Source organism: Apodemus sylvaticus, chromosome 10 (genome assembly GCF_947179515.1).
Source record: "Apodemus sylvaticus chromosome 10, mApoSyl1.1, whole genome shotgun sequence".
NCBI lineage: Eukaryota > Metazoa > Chordata > Mammalia > Rodentia > Muridae > Apodemus > Apodemus sylvaticus.
The window spans coordinates 37497611-37519036 of record NC_067481.1 but is presented as its reverse complement, the minus strand read 5'-3'; the positions used below and the strand labels follow the sequence as shown (position 1 = coordinate 37519036).

The window sequence follows — 21426 nt, the reverse complement described above, 5'->3', positions numbered from 1 at the left end:
TAAACTGATACAGTAGAAAAAGACATTATGAGTTACTGTCCCACTATACTCCCTTGTATACTGACTTTAAGTCCTATAGTTAGAAAGCATTATACTACTCATCCAAGGCTTTAAATGATTATCTATTTATTTACTGAAGGCTCCTTATGGAGCAGGCTGGCTTTGAACTTGAGATCCTCCTGCTTCAGCTCCCAAATTCTAAGATTATGGGAACAGTACCACATTTGTTTTTATCAAACTATTAAACTCAGTCAAAACCAGAAGACTAATATTGTAAATAGTGATACATATTACAACTTACATTATTTGAAATGTCAAGATTTTTATAACTGGAAACTTGAGTAGCATACCTGAAGCCCTTCTACATGTCTGTAACCTATAGTTATAGAAGAGATCTGACAGAATGAACAGGATATGACAGGCTTAATCCATCGCCTCTCAGCCTTTTGGCTAAGACTGTGTAATTGAAATCCACAACTCAAATTCACTGCTGAGGAACGGGATTACATTTATTTTTAAAGAAGTCAAAAATCAGTTTCCTACTTCCCCTTGAGGAAGTGCTGCTAATTATGTTATGTCAACAAATCAGTGGGAACAAAAGTCTCAATCGATCGACATGTATCCAAGGTGACAAGTAAGTCTAGGACTCAGGCCTAGTTTGAGACCAAATCCAATATACAAAGTTCCTGTGTTTGCTAAAACATCAGACGAATGAAAGAAAATAAATTAAGAAAATGTCAAACTATCAAATGTCTTTATTTCTTTAAAGACTACAGACAGTTGATCCGGAGGATGAGACTCTGTGGCAGAGTGCTTGTCTACTGTGTGCAGATCCCTGGGTCCAATCCAGCATGGAGAGGAGGGGAGAAAGTAACCACAGCAGCTCGTCTATTTATTTTATGGATATTGTTTTGTTTATTTGTTTGTCTTTCAAAGGCTGTTGTTTTCTCATTTTTACTGCCCAGGGCAAATATGTAAGTGCTCAACTTATGTTGCTTATTTAAATTTTTTTAAATTTAAGATGTATTTATAAACTGCTTTTTAATTTTTTTAGTCAAATTATCTTTTTTTTTTTAAGGCTAGAAAAACTGAGGAAAAGGTGTAAGTAATTCAGACCAAACTCATTCAGCCTAAGTATTTCCAACCATTCCAACTATAATGTTGGCTTCCTAAATGTTACTGAGTTTAGTATTACAGTGCTTTAAGTTTATATCCATAGCCATCCCCCATGGGGAAGCATATGTTGTTACTGGGGCTGGATCCAGGTGGGTTTCTATATCAGATGCTACACTATAACCAGAACTCCGCTCTACTCTGACCTTAGGCTCTGTTCCTGGATCAGGTTTCCCATAGTACAGAATAAAATCCCAAGTCCTGAAATTGGCAGGCAAGAGCCTTAGGTGATTTGGCTTCTAAATGCTTCTCCCAGCCTGAGTTCACAGGCCACTGTCCCAGTTCCCCAAGTCTGTGCTCTTGCAGTTCCTGGAAACTGTCTCCTCTCCTCTTTCACCTATGAGGGCCTTAGAGTACACTGCTGTGCTGAGAATACTGCTGTTCGATCTGTTCACCTACACCATTCTTACCTTCTTTCCTGTGTCAGATTAAATAACACTTCCTCAGGAAGCTGTTCCTGACCCATAAAGACCTGTTGTAACATTCCCATAGTTCCTGTACTTTCTCTTACAGCCCTCATCACAGCGCTGTTTCTTACTTTGACTCAGTATTCCTTGCTAGACTATAATCTGCATTGAGACAAGGACCTATAGACGTTGTGTTATTGTGTTCCCAGAGCCCATTATAGTAGTTTGTGCGTCTAGCTAGATTATAAAAAAAAGAGATTGTTTTGTTATTCTGACTTGTTTTATAATGTGAACAGTTTTGTTGTAACCTGGTATCTATGTCTATATCACCAATTTGAGATGTGGGTGACTGAAATATAATGTTGCAGCTTTTGTAATTGTAATTTGCTAATGGATTTGTTTCAGGTAACCATTTAAAAGGCAGCAGCTGTGCTATATGTGACTTAATTGCATTAAAAGAAGACTTTTTAAAGTTATGCTTTCCTACAAAAGTCTGGGTTACCTCTCCATGTCCCTCAAGTACTTCAGTCTAGTGCACAGAAAGTTTTCCTTTAAACTATTATATGATTAGGTATGTTCTCACAGAATGATCAGAAGCATCTGGGAAAGGTGGAAGTGAAAAAAAAAATCCTCACTGGGAAAGTCAGCTTACTGCTTGCCCTTCAGAGTGGCCCATTATCAACATTTCATAGTGGGCTTCTTTATTTCCAGGTCCCTGAAGAATGAGTAATAAATTATGACGAACTAAACAAGTCACACTTGGCTCCAAAATGAAATTTTCCTACCTCTACTTTCTAGTCCCCACGGTGGGAAGAGGAAATCCTGGTCACAGCCAACGAAGTCCCAGTTTTGGCTCTAATATCCATTTTCCTGTCTGTCTAAAAGCCAGGCTCAGCTAGGGAGGCAGTGAAGTCTTAGGTCAGTATTTTAAGCTCTATTTAAATTTTTTACTTCCATAATCTTCCTTAAACTTAAGAAAAATTAGTATCATAAAATTAATGTCATTGCCGTCTTTTTCTCATTCAAATCACTCTTCTAACTCAGACATGGACCTGAACTTTAAAAAATGTGAATTCAAATGAAATATAGAAAACAATGCAGAGGTTAATCTGATTAACTTATATTTGAATATAAAACAGTTTTCACCTATAGCTAGCTTCCATTATTTCTGTGTGACAAACAGTATCACAAAAATATAAAGTTTTAGTTTCAAGTCCAGCAATTTGAAGAGATTCTGGAGGATGTAGGCATGAGACTCATTGTGGCAGCACACTCCAAGGTGACAAATGAGGGGTCACATCAGTGCATTCTCCAGTGAGAGCAGGCAAGCGCAGAGCAAGGAGTTTAGGTTAGGTGACAACCACTCTCTTAACATTGTATGTCAAAGGAAGGGAAATGAGTGTCACAATTAAAAGTTCCTGTCTGAGCTGACTGGTACAAGGAAGTCTTCTACAGACCTTGCTGGAGAGGACCTCCAAGACAGAGGCGACACTCAGTAGTTTCTAAGAAACTGAAGTGGCTGGCTCCTGAGTTCTAAGAAATCTCAGTTCTCTAGCCACAAGACACTGAATTCTGTCAAGTAACCTGAATGAGCTTGGAAGTGAATCCCAATCTACAGCTGAGATGGAAGCCTGAGAATGCAGCCTATGGAAGCCTGAGAAAAAGACTCAGCGAGCCAGCATCTTCACTGTAAACATTTGGCAGAATACAAAACATAAACAGCCAGAATAACACAATGAATGAATCCTTGGGTCTGTGTTTTAGGAAGTAATAAAGGCTGGTGTGGTGGCACAAGTCTTTAAATCTGGCACTCAGAAGGCAGAGGTAGCAGATCTCTGAGTCTGAGGGCAGCAGAAATTTCATTGAAATTTCCAGGTCCATCAGGGCTACATAGTGAGACTGTCTTTAAAAAAAAAAAAAGTTATCTACTCCTAAGTGGTTGTCCTAAAACAGATTCATACAAGTAATACTAAACAAACTCAGATTACACTTGCATACCTATTTGCATATATATGAACCAATAATAATTAAAGAATGTGGGGCCATGAATTTGAAAGGGGGTGGAGGGAGCATTTGAGGGGTTGGAGGAAGAAGATGTAGTTATATTTTAATTTTAAAAAATTAAAAAGTAATAGCTGGGCATGGTTTTAATCCCACACTTTTAATCCCAGCAGTTGGAAGGCAGAGGCAGGTAAATCTCTATAGTTATAACTCTCAACATACATACTAACAAAATGGCTAAAACCTACCCACAAAAGGAAGATGGAACTCAGAAATCAGCCTGCCTCTGCCTCCCAGAGTGCTGAGATTACAGGTGTGTGTCACCACCGCCCAGCGAGAAAGGCAATCTTTAAAATGTGTCTAGGGCCCTATAAAATCTGCCCTCACCCCATCATCTCTGTGAGCTCACATCCTACTACTCTCACCCTTCACTCTCCTAACATCCCAATCACAGTGACCTCTTCAAATGTCAGACACACTCCCTCAAAGCTTTTGCAAAACTGGATCCCTTTATAACACTTCTCTTCCTCCAGATATCCTCCTGGCTAATTCTACTGTGTCCTTCAAGTCTCTGCACAGATTTCATTTGTATCAGGGTATCACTACTCCAACGATTTCATTTAAAACCAACCCCAGGGCAAGAGAGAAGGCTTAGCAAATCAGAGCGGATGCAAAAAATGTGGTATATCTACACAATGGATACTATTCAGCCATTAGAAACAATGAATTCATGAAATTCTTAGGCAAATGAATGGAGCTAGAGAACATCATACTAAGTGAGGTAACCCAGACTCAAAAGGTGAATCATGGTATGCACTCACTAATAAGTGGTTATTAACCTAGAAAACTGGAATACCCAAAACATAATCCACACATCAAATGAGGTACACGAAGAAAGGAGGAGTGGCCCCTTGTTCTGGAAAGACTCAGTGAAGCAGTATTCGGCAAAACCAGAACGGGGAAGTGGGAAGGGGTGGGTGGGAGGACAGGGGAAAAGAAGGGGGCTTGCGGGACTTTTGGGGAGTGGGGGGGCTGGAAAAGGTGAAATCATTTGAAATGTAAATAAAAAATACATCAAATAAAAAAAGAAATACTTAAACTGGAAAAAGAAAAGAAAAAAAAAGAGAGAAAAAAAGAAAAAAAGGAAGATGGAAGAGGAAGTCTGAGGATCTGAAGTCTGACACAGGGTGATTAATATGGAGCATAAGAAGTTTCAGTGTTCAGAGTATTTTAGGTTTTCAGATGACAGATGCTCACAGTAAATTCTGTAAATATTCTAAAACTTAAAAAACTGCAAGATGAAATACTTTTGGTACCAAGCTCTTGGGATAAAGAACATTCGACCTCTTGGTGTACTACAGAGCAACTGAACATACAAGCGCAACAGTGAAGGAGCTACAGAGAACAAAAAGCACAGCACAAGAAAAGCAACCGATGCTAAGTCCTTCACTGGTAACCACTTTAAATACAAACGGAGTTAAACTCTGTAACTGAAGGACAGAGACTGGCAGATACATTGAAAAAAAATATTTTTCTACCACAATATTTTTTGTCTACAGAGAACTCATTTTTGATATAAGAAAGGATGTTTATTTTGTATTGGACAGAAAAACCTACTAAGGATCATATACCTACATTTAAAATTTGTATAAAGGAACACAAGAATAATACACCCCATTGTGGCAAAGAAATATTTTTCCAGTAATTAGCACTACCCAGCTACACTCTGTAGATGTGTGATCTACAACAAATAATTATTATTTCAAGTCACTAAGGATTAGATTTGTTACACAAGACTGGTGAGGACAAATGACCATGTGAAACATAACTTTCTACTACACCTGATATTGCTGATAAGGAAATACCCTTGGATCTAGGAAGATGGTTTAGTGATTGAGTATGCCTAGCCTAGGGAGTGACACTATTTGGAGGTATTATAGCCTTGTTGGAGGAAGTATAGCCTTGTTGGTGTAGGTGTGTCACTGTGGGGGTGGGCTTTAAGAACCTCCTCTTAGCTGCCTGGAAGCCAGTCTTCTGCTAGCAGCCTTCAGATGAAGATGTAGAACTCTCAGCTCCTGCACCATGCCTGTCTGGATGCTGCCATGCTCCAGCATTGATGACAATGGACTGTATCTCTGAACTTGTAAGCCAACCCCAGTTAAATGTTCTCCTTATAAGAGTTGCCTAGGTCATGGTGTCTGTTCACAGCAGTAAAATCCTAACTATAACTAAGATAGATGGTAAAGGTGTTTGTTATGCAGCAAGACCTGAGTAGGAATGCCTAGCAACCCGACAAAGAGCGGGGCATGGCCTCACATGCCTGTATCCTAATGCTGAGGACACAGGTGAATCCCTAGAGCCCTGGGGCCAGCTGCCTAGTCAAAACAGTGAGCTCAGGGTTAGTGAAGACCCTACCTCAAAAAAAAAAAAAAAGTGGGAGAGAAATAGAGGAAGACACCTGATGTCTTCCTGTCTCTTCTGCATATGCAGACATGGGCATACTCACACATTTGTGCAAATACACCATACCACACCCAAGAAGGAAGGAAGATGAAGAGATCACATTTTATTCCTTTAAGTTTCTCCCTGCTTCAACACAGATACCTGAATTGGGTGCTATAGCAGCTATTTTTAAGATGTTAAAAGTCAAGCTTTTAATAATAGTAGATATATATATATAGCTCATGGTTTATAATTGCTTAAAATTGGTCCATTTTTAATACTGCTAATTCTTAATTTTTACAGTTTATGCAAATGTGATTCAAATTTCTAAGAACAAAGGTTATGTTCTCTAAATGACTGTCCTTTAGGTATTCGAAATAATTTTATATTTTGTGCACATCAAATTATAAAGATTTGTTCTTGATGTCCTCAATTTCTACCTCTACCACGTAATGGTGTTAATCCTAGAGGACTTAGTTATTACAGATAAATGATATTCATATTTCTAATTTAGAAGATTAAAAAATATGTGCATGTGACTAATGATTCATTTTTAGGCTTTCTAGTTGCAACTGCTCTAACAGAAAAAGCAACTAAAAATGCTATGTTTATTTTCTATAATTACATAGTTATTGCTTATGTTATGGGTTATACTTTGTGTTCCAACTTAAATTAATAAAACAATATCTTCTTGGAAGAGAGAAGAGAGGGGAAATTGTGTCCATGTGCATAGCATTTAAATTATGCTTGCATGCTTTTAAGAAAATTTTAAAATTTGGATGCCAAGAAACTCCTTGCTAAATGTATATGACATCTTGTAATTAGGCATATCGATGTCTAGGTGAAATGAAGGAATTCACTTATTGACATATGCCATGATCCTGATTTAATATTGGGGAAGAAGGCATGTCCCCTATGTTTTTTCCACAGAATGCTGCAGAAGATATGCTGACTGTGTGCTTGCTGAATGCCCAGACCATGGTAACATAAGAGCTATATTGGGTATATGTTCTTGACTTACCTTAATTGTCAAATGTCCCAGGTTAGATAAATTGCCTAGCTTTTAGACTTTGTGGGACAGAACATGGAGACTGTTAAGCTAGCTTAGGAAAAATTAATCTAAAGAAGAGTTAAAATGACTCTTCTCCTTATTGTGTTCAGCTGACTCAACCATAGACTGGTCTAGAAATAATTCCAATATTGAGGATTCCAATTTTGAAGATGGCTAACAATCTTCAGCCAGCTGTGTTAATTTAACATATAGTCTCCACTTTTCCTGAGAAGTAACAGCATATCTCTTGATACACAAGGCTACCTCTCCCACCCCAGAGGCCAAGCTTTGGGTCCTTAAAGTTGTTAATTTGCAACTGAATTGGATACTTCAGGGACAAGTTAATCCTATTCCACCTTTAACTCTTGACCTTGTTTGTTAAGCAGACTGGCTGTCTCCACCCAGGCTCACCTGGATGGAGAGATTGCATGTCTATTAAAGACACTTGCAGACCCCCCTGGCTTCCAAACTTACACAAGTGGATCTCCAAAGAGGGAGCCACATAGAACTCAGATCTATGTGTGTTTGTTTATGAACAAACGTGGGTACCAGTGAGACGTGCGAGGCAAAGCACCGCATGGGGAGGTGAATTTCTGCTTCTGAGTACACCTAATTGCATAGGGGTTAACGTCGAGAGGCTGTCCTTAAAATAATAAGGGAGCCTATTACCCCTCCTCTGAAAAAGACGTTATACAATATTTAAGAGGAATTACGGTCAATACTTCCCCTCCTGGTTAAGGCCCGCCTTCTTATGAAGGATATTTATCCACTTGTTTTCTACCTCCTCGTGTTCTAATTAATAAAAAAAGGGAGGAATTGTACAGAGCCATATTGGGGCAGTCATGCACTTGGTCAGAGTTTGACTTTGGTCAAGGTTAACTTCTCCAGATAGCCAGGATCCTGCTCCACCTAGGGCCCAGTGCTCGAAGTAAAGGTTAAGTTCATTGTTCCTCCAGGTCTAGGAATTCCTGAATTAAGCAGGTGACCCACCCAGCTGCCAGAGCAGTCAAGACGAGGACCTCCAAGAGAAGCTAGACAACTTCCACCGGAACTCAGCCTGGAGTCTGGGGGGAAGAGTTTGCCCAAACTGTTAAAAGGTCTGGCGCCATTAAAGTTTCTGGCTTTGATCAGTGAATATTGTCTTAGCCATACTTCTTTTCGCCCCTCTTCCCTATTTATCCCTCAGCTTCTGTTCCAGAAACCCACTTCGTAATAGCTGTAGGCAGCTATGGAACCCAACAAGTGAAGACCCTACCTCAAAAAAAAAAAGGAGAGAAATAGAGGAAGACACCTGATGTCTTCCTGTCTCTTCTGCATATGCAGACATGGGCATACTCACTCATTTGTGCAAATACACCATACCACACCCAAGAAGGAAGGAAGATGAAGAGAGGAAGGGAAGGAAGGGGAAAAGAGGAAGGGGGGGTGAACAAGACTAGGCTATTGTTGGAATTAAAGTTCCCCAAAGGCCAGAATATTAAAGGCTGGTTCCCTGCCTTGTGGAACTTTTGGCAAGTTGTAAAAAACTCTAAGAGGTGGGCTTAGCAGAAGTTATGATAGCTAGAGGTGTCCCCTAGTATGAGGACATACTGGGACCATAGTCCTTTTTCTGCTTCCTTCCTGACACGACGACATTCTGCCTAGCCACACACTTAAGGCACTGGAGCCTAGTAAACATGGACAGGAACCTCCCAAGCTGTAAGTAAAACAAGCCTTTTATTCTTGGAAGCTTTTTATCATAGAGATGGAAAGCTGATTACCAGAGAAAGAAAGTATTAACAACCTAAGTTTTGTGTGATAGCAAGGCCCAGAATCACATTTGTTGCAGTGAAGGCAGGAAAGAAAAAAAAGTATATTGTTTTATAAACATTTTTTAACTTTAAGAATTTTTAAAAAACTAGAAAAGAATAATATAACAAATAAAAATATAACATTTCTTTTTACTAAAAATTATGGGAAAGGATAAAGTACCTTTTGATAATTTCTCTTCTTAAAGGTAATGAGTATTATAAGTATGACATGAATACTTTTGGACTTCCTTCCTTTGTAAGTATAATACTTAATGTAGCCTAATATTAGCCATGAGGTTTGTCATCTTTTCCATTCCTGAAAAAAATGTGTTGAGTGTCCAAAACTTAGAAAGAATATGAGCAAAAGTGGAAAGAATCTGTTTAAGGGGAAGTATATTTAAGATGCTGAAAGAATATGTAGTATATATGAAAGAGGTTGTCCATATGTAACAAAGTACATTCATAAGACACTGCAGGGCCAGGGTAAAACAAGACATGCTTAGGACACCAACAGGCAATTGCAACATTAGGCCAACAGCAGAGCTGGACTTCTGCAAAATTCAGTTTAAAAGCTGTTGATGGTGAACACAGGGTATTCCAGAGCACATGTTTGGGCAGCACCAGTCATTTCAGAACAGCAGACACAGCTAGCACGCTGGCAGAAGCAACACTGGTAGTTGTAAAGGCTGTCATGGCCAGGAAACTCTAGAAGGATTAGACTGTGAGTCATTGGATGACATACCCTCCTGAGAAAGTAAAAATTTTGAAGTTCAGAGGATTTGGGAAGAATAGGAGCTGATGGAAGAACTATTTATTGCTTATTTATTGTTGATGTTACCCAAAACTCTCTCTAGCCTAGAGAAGTAGTAGATAGTTTATAGTTTTTACTAACATATTAACAATAATGAAGATAACTATGCTACTGAAAGTACTCTTATTTTGGCATGATATCTTAATTGGCTATACCCCAGGAGTAAGGATATATAGATCATACTCAGTGTGCCAGTTCAGTGGCTAGGAAATGCCATGTCTTGTTCTCACATTGCTAGCACTTTCAAATGCCTGTATAAACAAAAGAAAACCCTCCCAGATAGATGATAATGCCAACTGAGGTGTTATTTTTGGATGCTGACATGACTGATTTGAGGGTTGCCTACTTCTTCTGTGTGTCTGATCATATTTCCAGATACTGGTTTGTGGGTCAGCAAGTTCAGTGGAGAAGACATTCAGCTGCGGGCCACAAAGAAGAAGTAAAAACAGAAGAGAAAAACCTCTCTGCTGTCCTTCTGAAGCTAGTACATTTTTCTATTACCGTTGCCTTTGGATCTCAAACTGCAAGCCCTTTAGCCTTTGCACCCCAGAATTTACATGATCCATCACTGGGGTGGGAGATGGTTGGCCTTTGACCTTGGGTGGGACTGCATCATTAACATCTGTAATTCTTTCAGCTCCATGAACTGGGTCATGCAATCAGCGTGCATGTGGCCTTTGTGACACTTTTCAGCTACCTTCTGTAGCCAGGTGACTGACTGAATATGGATGCATGCAAATATGTATGTGTGTATATTCACAAACACTTACATGCACATTCTTTTATCAATTGTTTCCAATTCTCTGGAGAAACCTAACACATCCTCTTATACTCACTACTACAAAGAAACTTAGGATAAAGCTTAGGAAGCAAACAGTGATAATAAAACAAACCTTATTTGCTCTAGATCAGTGGTCCTCAAGCTTCCTAATGCTGCGACCATTTAATACAGTTCATGTTTTGGTGACCCCTAAACATAAAATTATTTTTGTTGCTATTTCATAACTCTAATTTTGCTACTGTTATGAATCATAATGTGAATATTTTTGGAGATAGAGGTTTGTCAAAAGGGTCATCATCCAAAGGTTGAGAACAACTGGTTTAAATGAAATAACTGCTTTAGAAATGATTCCTCTACTTAAACCAAGAGTAAAATTTGAGCAAAATAGAGCAAACATTTTCAGGGCATAGATGCCAAACAGGACAAGCTTGCTCAGGAGGTTGGGGGATTTATTAGGTGGTATTCACTGTTCCCAGTTCCTTGTCTGACCAGTTCTCTGCCTACAGCACATGTGCTCTGAAGTGCAATTCTGGCCCTACTGAGCTCAAGTGGAAGAGACTGAAACCATGAGATCTACAAAGCACAGCACTAGAGAGCTAGATACAGAAAGGACCCTGGAATCCTTAGGGGATCCTAGGAATGTCCTGCTAAGAACTAATGATACACAAATTGTGGGCCTCTCCAGTGCTGTTTCTGACTCAGAAAATCCTGACAGAGACTGGAGGGGAAAAAAATGATGAGTTTTCATCAAATGCACAGATGATATTGATGCACCCGATAGAGGCCACACTTTCAAAATTACCATTGTTGTACAAAACAGTATGCTCAAAATAAGCATTTCCTACTAAAATATTTTCATTCACTCAGATTCTCTAGAGATCTGAATATCTGGAGATATAATTAATTCTATACAAAGCATACAGATAGAACTTCTCAAGGCTTTGATGGCTTACCTGAAGATCCTTCACATTTGGGAAAGGAATCCCTACGGTTATGACAGCACGGGCATTATCATCTGAGAAATCCAGACCCTCGCTCACCTTGCCGCGACAAACTGCTATGAGAAGGGCTCCATCTTAAGCAACAGAAATTAAACATTTTGAAAAGTGCACTAAAATTCTCCAAAATCGCTTTTATTGTCATAGTATTTCTTTTAGTAATTTATAGCAACCATGGATTGCTTTATGAGACATAGGTTTTAAAATCTCATTATCTTTTAATAAAGAAGGAACAAAAATAGATGAAAATGGTAGCAAGTCAATTAACAACCTGTGATTTAAAGTTCCCTATTAGCCAGGTGTGGTTGGCACACACCTTCAATCTCAGCACTTGGGAATTAGAGGCAGCAGATATTCTCTGAGTCTGTGGCCAGCCAGGTCTACAAACCACGAAGCAAGTTCCAGGACAGCAAGAGTTGTTACACAGAGAAACCCTGTCTAGAAAACCCAAAGTAAAAACAAACAAACAAACAAGCAAACAAACAAATAAAATAAATCCAGTCTCTTCTTTTCAACAATCTTTTTGCCTCAGCTTCTCGAGTGCTGAGATCACAGGATTGTACCACTGTGTTTTGTTTGTTTTGAGACAGGATCTCAGTATGTAAACCATACTGACCTTGAATTCTCAATTATCCTATCCCTCTGATCCCCAAGACTGAAATTACAGGCTCCCATACTTGGTTATAACCTTGTCATTGAATGTATTTACACTTGCTGCTCTTGCAGAGGACTCAGCCTCAATTTCTTACTCACATGGTACCTCAGGGCTGCCTATAACTCCTGTCTCAGAGGATTCAAGGCCCTCTTCTGACCTCCTTGTACATGTGTACACGTGTGCACACACATATAGTCAGGCCATATACATAAGATCATAAAATAGGTCTTTGTGAACTGACTAACAATCACATTACAGTCCTACTCTCTTTGTTGCACTGCTCCTCAATCACTGCTACTAGCTTTCACATCCAGCTCTGGTCAACGTGACAAGTGCGTCTGTACTCTGTTGTTGGAGACAGCATTAGAAGCTAGGCTGGCCTCCATGTGCACCCTCCTCACTCCACTTCTTCTGAGTGCAGATTACTATCAAACACCACTATTTCTGGGGTTTTAAGAACTTAAGTTTAAGTAGGGAGGCAGAAGCAGGTGGATCTCTGTGAACTGGAGGTCATCCTGGCCTACATAGTAAGACCGTCTCAAACAACACAAACAAAACAAAGCTAAAAATAAACGACAAAACCTAAGTTTATGTTATTTGGTAGACTGTAAGCACAAACTACATTATCTGTGTAAAGCTACAGATCTTACTTGGTCAGTGAAGAAGGCATTTATGCATATCCTACCTTCTTTTTTGACATAATAGTTCTTGTAATATAAGGTTCAATGTGGCTTATTATTAGATTATTAGGTTCCTTTTTTTAAACCTACTTCCTTTTTAACTAAGATTTTAAAATACAATTTCCCCAAGTACAATTCACTTAAAACACACACACACACACACACACAGAGACACACACACATAATTTATATAAATGACCTTTAATAGCACCAATTTCCCCTTACTCTATAAATTTTGCTAACCATGACATGAAATTACTTCACCTTACCCTTTTCTCCCTTGACCTTGATGGCGTCATAGTACACCTGTAGCAATTCATCGAAGTCAGTTTTCTCTCCTCCATGGGGTTCAGCAATGACTGTCTTCACTGATTCCAAACTCTGCCATAAGCCAGTGAATATCCAACGTTCTCTTAATTTCTCTAATAGCTAAAAAAGAGATGGGAAAATGAATTTGCAGTCTAGCTGAATGAAGACTTTTATTTGTAAATTATAAATGCTAGAATAAAAAAAGAAATAAAATTCAACCTATATTATAATGAATACACATTCTAATAATATGTTGTTAGATTAAAAATAAATAACAACCAGTAAAAAGCCCAACCTTAAAACAATCTTTAAAACACGGGTGAGAGAAGAATACAATAAAATGTATGCAATCTTTAAATATGAATGATAGGAGCATCTTCAACTTAATGTGTGTGACAAAGCCAGAGTAATACTTGGAAATACATCAATAATGCGTATAAACATAACTCTTAAAATCTGAACATGAGTTGGGCATTAGTTTCAAGATAGTGGAAAATGAAATACTGCAAATGCAAAGAAGCAAATATGAATGAAGAGCCGAGAGGATGAAAAGGACAAAGGCCAGCTGTAGAGACGACAATGTAAAGTGAGTTGTTTCAACCACTCTTGAATGTCATGAGTTCTACTGCAGTGTGGACTAGTTATTCTAATATAACTAAGTACCAAGAAACCAACCAAAATTCTCTAGCAGACAAAAACTCATTGATTTTCATGAGATAATTTGTTTTTATAAATAATATTTAAATGAATACAAGCCAAATTCCCTATCACTGCTATTTACTGCTATTTCCTATTTGAAATATCTCATAAATAGCCTGGTAGAACTTGATTTTTGAATATGCACTGTTTTGAAATGAAACTCTGTGTTCAGCGTTAGAAAGTATGAACATCCTCTTGACAGTTCCAGAGAAGCAGTATGCATGGAGGGGTCAAACTGGGTCTTTAATGGTGGAAAAAGATTGATATTTAAAAAAAAAAAATCAATGAAGTACAGAACAGCATTAAATTACTTAATTATTTCCACTGAATAGCTAGTGTAGACCTGGATAAAAATATCATCTCTAGAGTAAACAGAACCAGAGGAAATGTATGCTGGGGTTCTACGGCTGCTCACACTTAGTGGAATTTAATATGGTAACATACCATTTTCTTTGAATTTGAAAATAAAGATAATATTTCATCATTGATTTCTTGACTCAGAGATAACAACTACTAACAAACTTCAGGTTAGAAGTGGTCCAAGATCTTGACCAAACTCACTCTACTCAGCTAAGACATTTATACATGATGCACAGTTAGGTCAGAAGAGATCTATTTAAAAAGAAAAATTTGAGAAGTAACAAAGAAGCAGTCAATGCAAATTTTTCACTGAAGACTTTGTTTCACATTATAAACAAGTAATTCACTTAGGTCTGCTGGCACAGGCCATAAATTCTAGATACTGAAGAGGCTTAGGCAAAAAGATGGTGAGTTCAAAGCCTGCCTGGGTTACAGGAAGAGTTCAAGGTCACATAGGGCAATTTAGTGAGGCCCTGTCTCAAAATAAAAAGAGGCTCAGAAGTAGTGATTGCCTGCCATGTTCCAAGACCCCACGTCTCACCCTCGTGTACCACAAAACAGAACAAGAGAGTGGTGTTAAAGACTTGTCTGAAAACCAAATCACTGAGCTCTGACATAGCATAGTTTACTGATAGCATTTGATTTTAAACAAAACTGTCAGAGTACCCTAATTACATAACTAAGGCTGTAACTCAGAGACTAGGTGAGGGCAAAAGGAGAACAGGGCACAGCAAACACAGATCTCATTTCTCCAGTTTCCATTAAAGCTTTAAAGCTTTATTGCTGGTGAAAATTTTATAACTGGAGCACACTCTTTACCTTCTGCAGAAATTACCCTTGAGCTGGTGAGCTGGCTGAGAGGGTAAAGAGCTTCCTGTGCAAGCCTGATTGCCTGAACTCAAGACCCAGCAGCCAGACAGGAGGCGAGGACAGACTCATCTCCATATACTTACTGTGGTATATACATTCAGCATACACACACACATCACATCACACACAGAATAAAACAGCACATCACATGCATATACAGCATATCATACTTAGATAATACAGCACATCACAGTCACACAAACACACACTACATACACACAAACTACATAATATCATACACAAACACAACATAAACTCATCTTAAAAGAGAAAATAACACTCAAATTGGTTTAGTTAAACTTAACAAATTTTTTAACCATCTAAACACAACAAAGAAGTTATTACATTATCTTTTGGTTTTGTTTTTTTTGGGGGGGGGTGTAGGGGGATAAGAAGAGGGAAAAGGAAAAAAGATGGTAGAGAGCCTGAAAATGATAAAATAGTACTAGCATCTTGCTTTCTGTTCTTTGGACTTAGGGTTAAAAACAGGATCTAAGTGAAAGACTGGAAAAAGATACTCCTAATAAACATTCACACAATCCACACCAAACTAAGCAGACTAGTTAAAAACAATTACAGAAATGAAAGAGATTCTGTAAGGATAAAGCCCAATTTCCCAAGAAAATGCAACAAGTACACATTTATATAAACTTACGAAAGAAGACCCAAGTATTTCAAGTGAACATTGACAACCTATTCCAATATAATATTAGTAGGAGATTGAAACACCCAAGCTTCACCAAATCATAAGATATCCAGAATGAAGATCATGCAGACAGAAGATCAGTAAGGAAGTAGAAAACCTGAACAACCTCATGATCTGAAAAGTTTAAGAGACATATGTATTCTGAAATGTACACATCTGTTATGTGTCAGGTCACAACGCAACCAAGGGGTACACATGGTTCCAGCTGCAATTGTGGCTGAGGAATGCCTTGTTGGGCATCGGTGGGAGGACAGGTCCTTGGTCCTATGAAGGCTCGATAGATGCCCCAGCGTGGGGAAATCAAGACAGGGTAGGTGGGAGTGGGTTGGGTGGAGGGACATCTTCTTGGAGGCAGGGGATGGGAGGATGGGTTAGGGATGTTCTGAGAGGGGAGGAAACCAGGAAAGGGTTGAAATGTAAATGAAGAATATATTCAATAAAAATATTTATAAAATTAAACAACAACAAAACAACAATGACAACAACAAAAAAGAGACACACGTATTCTGAAATATACACATCTGTTTATGTATCAGGTCACAATGCAAATCTTAACGAATTTAACCAGAGCCAGCAGGGTGGCTCAGCAGATAAAGATGCATGCCTTTGAGCCTGATGGCTTGGATTCCATCACATGGTAGAAAGAGAACCGATTCCTTAACGTTGCCCTCAGACCTTCACTCATACACACACACACACACACACACACACACACACACACACACACACACACACAGTAACAAGAATGAAACCATGTGTTTTTTCCAACCACAAAAGAATGAAACTGGAATTTAACAGAAACCTGAGAAATTTGGGAAACTGCGGAAATTAAACAATATACTTCTGAATAGTGAGCATGAGTCCAAAGAAGAAATTAAAAAGAAAATTATGAAATTATATTGAAATCAACAAAAATGAAACACAGCATACCAAAAGTAAGGAACACAACAACAGGGTACTCAGGAAGACATGCACAGATGTCACAATCGTCTGCATCAGAGAAATACAACCTGATGATGCAGCTATGCAATTCCAGCTGTGTGAGTAGTTGAGGTTGGAGAATGGCAAGTTCAGTGTCTGCCTGGGCTCCAGAGTGAGACTCTCTCAAAACAACAAGTTTAAAAAGTGCTGTGCTCAGTGGTAGGGCACTTAGCCTAGCATACCCAAAGCCTTGTGTGTGACACACAGCACTACAGAGTAAAAATGTTACTAAAAGAAAGAAAAATAAAGATTAGAACACAAATAAAAAAGAGGATAAGAAAAGGTTGAGTAAATGAACAAAAGTGAGAGTTGGTTTCTAAAAAGATCACCAATATTGGTTAAATGGATCAGGAAAAAAATACAAGAAAAATTCTTAAAAAACATAAGCAAATATGAACCTGAAAAGGTGAACAGCAAAACTAAACACATTGTGTAAAAAAGTAAATAATATGATTTTACTTAAAACACTTAAACACTGAAAACGAAGTCCTATTTAAGAAAAAAAAAGTTAGATTTTACATTTGTGAGTGTGCATGCATACAGGTGCCATGGCACATGTGTGCAGCAGGAGGAGAACCTGACCAAGGTGGTCCTCTCTTTACACCTCAGATGTGTTCTGAGGATTCAGCTTAGGTTGTCAGGCTTGGCGGGAAGCACCTTATCTGCTGAGCCATTTTGCTAGCCACTATATTCCTATTTTAAGAGATAAAATTGGGGCTGAGGGATCATTCAGAGGTTAAGAGCACTGGCTGCTCTTGGAGAATCCATTCAATTCCCAGGACCCACATGTGACTCCTATTCCTGACTCCCTTCTCAGGTCTCTAAGGATACTAGGCATGCTGGTAGTACACACACACACACACACACACACACACACACACACACACACACACACACAGGCAAAGTATCCAAACACAAAAATAAATAAGTCTTAGAAAAGAAAAGAAAACCTTCTTTCTTATGATCACTGTGCATTTAAGTCACCAGCAAATCCTGTGAAAATCACATAAAAATGATATCTAGGCTTCAAACATTTCTGATTAACTTTGTCCCTACCTGGTCCCTAAGTCACCAATCATCTGTTTCACTAGATCTTGCTAAATAAATTGTTGCCTTGTTTCCTCTTGTGTTTTCTGAAGTCACCCTCCCCCCAACAGCATCCTTTACAAACTAAGGCAGGGATGGGCGTGGGGCTCTGGTGGCAGGGAGCTTGTCTAGCACACTCAAAGCTGGGGGTTCTATCCCTAGCAAAGCATAAGCCAGAAATAGTGGGGCACACCTACAATCTAAGTACTCAGAGGAAGATCTGAAGTTCAAGGTTATCCTTGTCTATACAAAAGTTCAAAGCCAGCCTGGGACACATGATACTGCTTCAAATAGAACACCAAAACCCAAGTCAGAGCCCCCAAAGGGTTCCTATTGTACTAAGAATCAAATCCAAACTCTTATTGCACTATGGTTTTTACCACAGCTCCTTCTCTGACCTCTAGTCCTCTATTTATCTTACACACTGCCACAAGCACAGGGTAGGCCTTTCCTACTATAAGGTTCATTCCACATGAACATTCCTCCAGCAATCAAAATTGTTTCCTTCTTTCCCTCCTTCAGACCTTTATTCAATATCACCTTCTCAAACTTGTAAATCATCCTATCAGAGTTATAAACCATCTTTCTATATCCCTAGAATTCTTTTCAAATTTACTTTTCTACATAAATATATCCCTTGAGTTGCTATAACAAATATAATAGACTAAGTGACTGAACAACAGAAATGTATTTTTCAGTCTTAGAGGATAGGAAACACAAAATCAAGATGTTAGTCAGCTTGATTTCTAGAAAGGAAGGGGGCTCTCTTCCTCTCAGGCAGATGGCCTTCCTTTCTCTGCACTCTCACATGGCCTTCTGCCTGAGCCTAGGCAGAGGAAGGCAATGAGCTCTCTGGTGCCTCTTAGTACAAAGATACCAATGCTATGAGACCGGGGTCCCATCCCCTCAGGTCTTCATGTAGCATCCTTAGAGGCCGGCCCTATCTCAAATCTAAGCAACTGGGGTAAGGGCTGCCACATGAGATGTTTGCTAGCACACATACTCAGTCCATGGTGTTATCTAACACAGCACTATCTTTACACTTTACTTTCACTCCTCATCCCTGGAAATGTAAGAAGGCAATAAACTTTCTATTTAGCTCACCAATGACTATCTAGTAACTAGAACACCTCATACAAAGAAAATGCTCAATAAACAACTTAGGTGAACTTACTCAACCAAGTTAAAATCAATGACTGATCAGGAAGGAGAATAACGAAAGGCAAAACCAAAACTCAACCAAATGACAACCACAACAAAAATCCCACAATTACAAAAACAGAGGCCAAAATATTCAACAAAAGAATATTCAGGTGATTAGTGAGATGACAACGGAGCCGGAGGGGAGGGGTGGTGTGCTAAAGGACCTGCATGCGCTCAGGGCGGAGGTTTCTGCTCTGAGCTCATTAGCCTTTCACCGGCCTCTTCCCCCAACCACCCTCTCTATTCCTCATTTTCAGTTTCACTAAACAAATCCTCAAGTCCACAGCTTTTCTGTTCTCATTGCAGGTGACACTCAAAGAGCGCATGTACACAGCTCAAGTGATTCCCTCTTGCCGACAGGACTCAAAATTCAGTTGTTCACTTTCTCAAACAGCTTAAAGGAAAGTACTCAGACCTGTCTCTTGATTTTTCAGGCTTACTACACAAGAGAAGAAAAAACCCCACGAGGTATTTCTGAGTTATTTTTATAGGTCATAAAAAGTAAATACTAGTCACATACAGAGACTAGCTGACACAGTGATAGAGACAATTTAGTTTACCAACTGTGTTCACATTGCTTGGACTCATTAGCATTAGAAGCAAGTTTTTGAAAAGTCACATCTCACAAATTAAAAGAATACTTTGGAATGCCTGTGTCTTATCTGGAAATTGTCATTTCACTTTTTCAAGCTTCTTAAAACCACTATGCCACTAGGGAGGCAATAAGTTAGAATCCTGTATTTGTTCAACGTCCATAGCTTTTATGCAGCACCAGATGTTCAGTACATTAATAACGTACTAATGCAGAGTCTCTTTTTGAAACTTTAGAAAGTGCAAATTGCATTAAGACCTCTTTGCCCTCATTCCTGGTATTGTTACAGTCCTAGCCTTTTGGAAATGGTTTTGGCATGTGTTTCTCTTCCTACTATTGCCCCGTACTCACTTTACTAGCCGGCACTCAAGTCCTAATGCACTTAATGGTCCTGCCTAAATAGACTATCTCACAGAATCCTATGATTTGTTCCAAAGGTAAAATATCATCATATTTTTCCATCAGAAGATGATTCTTTGAAACTCATTTTGAGAGGTATCAATATATGAGAAATATTTACTCTCTTTTTACTTGATATATGTCTATGGGTGGTATGTTTGAAATAAGAGTATTTTAGATACTAATAAAAATGAAAAATTAGTAGTGTTTCTAAATAAAATCTTTAGTTACTATAAAATGAGTACAGTCTTAATTTTTCAGTATACAAATGTGAAATATAAAAAGACTCCAGTCATTTTTAATGTAAGTATCTCCCCATGTGGTTACATTTGACTTAGGATTTTTTACTTCAACATTTCAGGATTAAATATTGATGAATGCTCATACAGTCAGTAGTACACTTGGAAAAGAATATGGGCAAATACTACCCTGAAGGGAATATAAGATTCTCTGCAGATTTTGGCAATCTAAACAGAAACAAAAGATCCTGAAATAGTTTGAAAAATAAGTATTCTTATTAATGCATTAAAAGACCAAGGGGTCTGAAGGTATTAGAACTGTACTTCTGAGAAAAACTGATTTTGTACTCTCTCACAGATAGACATAAAAGCATAATATTTATAATTTGAACTTAAAAAACAAATAATATTTAAGAAGAAACATATATTTCTTGGAACAATCTATTTAATTGAAATTTCGTGAACAGAAACCTGGAACCTATAGCTATTTATGCATGGAAGAAACGTTGAACTCCTTGAAAAATGGATTCTGAACTTGTTTAATCATCTATATATGGAGTAAACATATAATTAAAATGTATGTATTTGATCATTTTTATTATTTTAAGAAGGGATGGCTTAGTAAATATTGGATAAAATTTAGATGAATAAATTTATTCACACAAAAAATCAACTGCATGTTTGACTTTGTGAAGAGATTAAGTTGAGACTAAAAAAAAAAAATCAACTACTATCTACAGTCCTGTACAAAGACAAGAGCTAACATTAATTAGAATAAGACAGTTCAGTTACATTGCAAGAAATAATACAGACTATAGGTGGAGAAAAGCAAATGAGTGAGAAGCAAATACTGCGACGTTTGCTAAGTCACTGTCAGATACTGCTGGGCTGAATCTGCTGCAAACCTACACTACGCAGCCTAAAGGGACAATCGAGAAAGGCTTAATTGTACAATCTAGAAGACTGTAACAAAAAAATATCCTGTGATAAAAAGCAGTCAAGGAAGTATGCAGAGCACCATCCAAATAAAGAAATTCATAAGCCATAAAAGATATCAGCAGGAGATGAGACTAAGTTTCTGCAAAATAACCAGAACAAATCAGAAAATGACAGTAGCAGATTCTAACCTACTAGAACTCACACGTCACTCAAAGGCTCAGGTGTTGAAGGCTCAGTTGGCACATGTAAGGCGG

General features: G+C 38.4%; 1 protein-coding gene across 5 annotated transcripts in view; it reads right to left on the bottom strand.

Annotated features, from left to right (window-relative positions):
• The window catches only part of Brip1 (BRCA1 interacting helicase 1), a 145222-nt gene that overhangs the window by 43622 nt on the left and 80174 nt on the right, over positions 1-21426 (bottom strand). For all 5 annotated transcript variants that reach the window (XM_052195126.1, XM_052195130.1, XM_052195128.1 and 2 more), the window contains 2 exons: positions 13059-13218; positions 11410-11531 (listed from right to left, as the gene is read on the bottom strand). In XM_052195126.1, coding sequence (XP_052051086.1) covers positions 11410-11531; positions 13059-13218 — 282 coding nt within the window. The remainder of the gene's footprint in view (positions 1-11409; positions 11532-13058; positions 13219-21426) is intronic.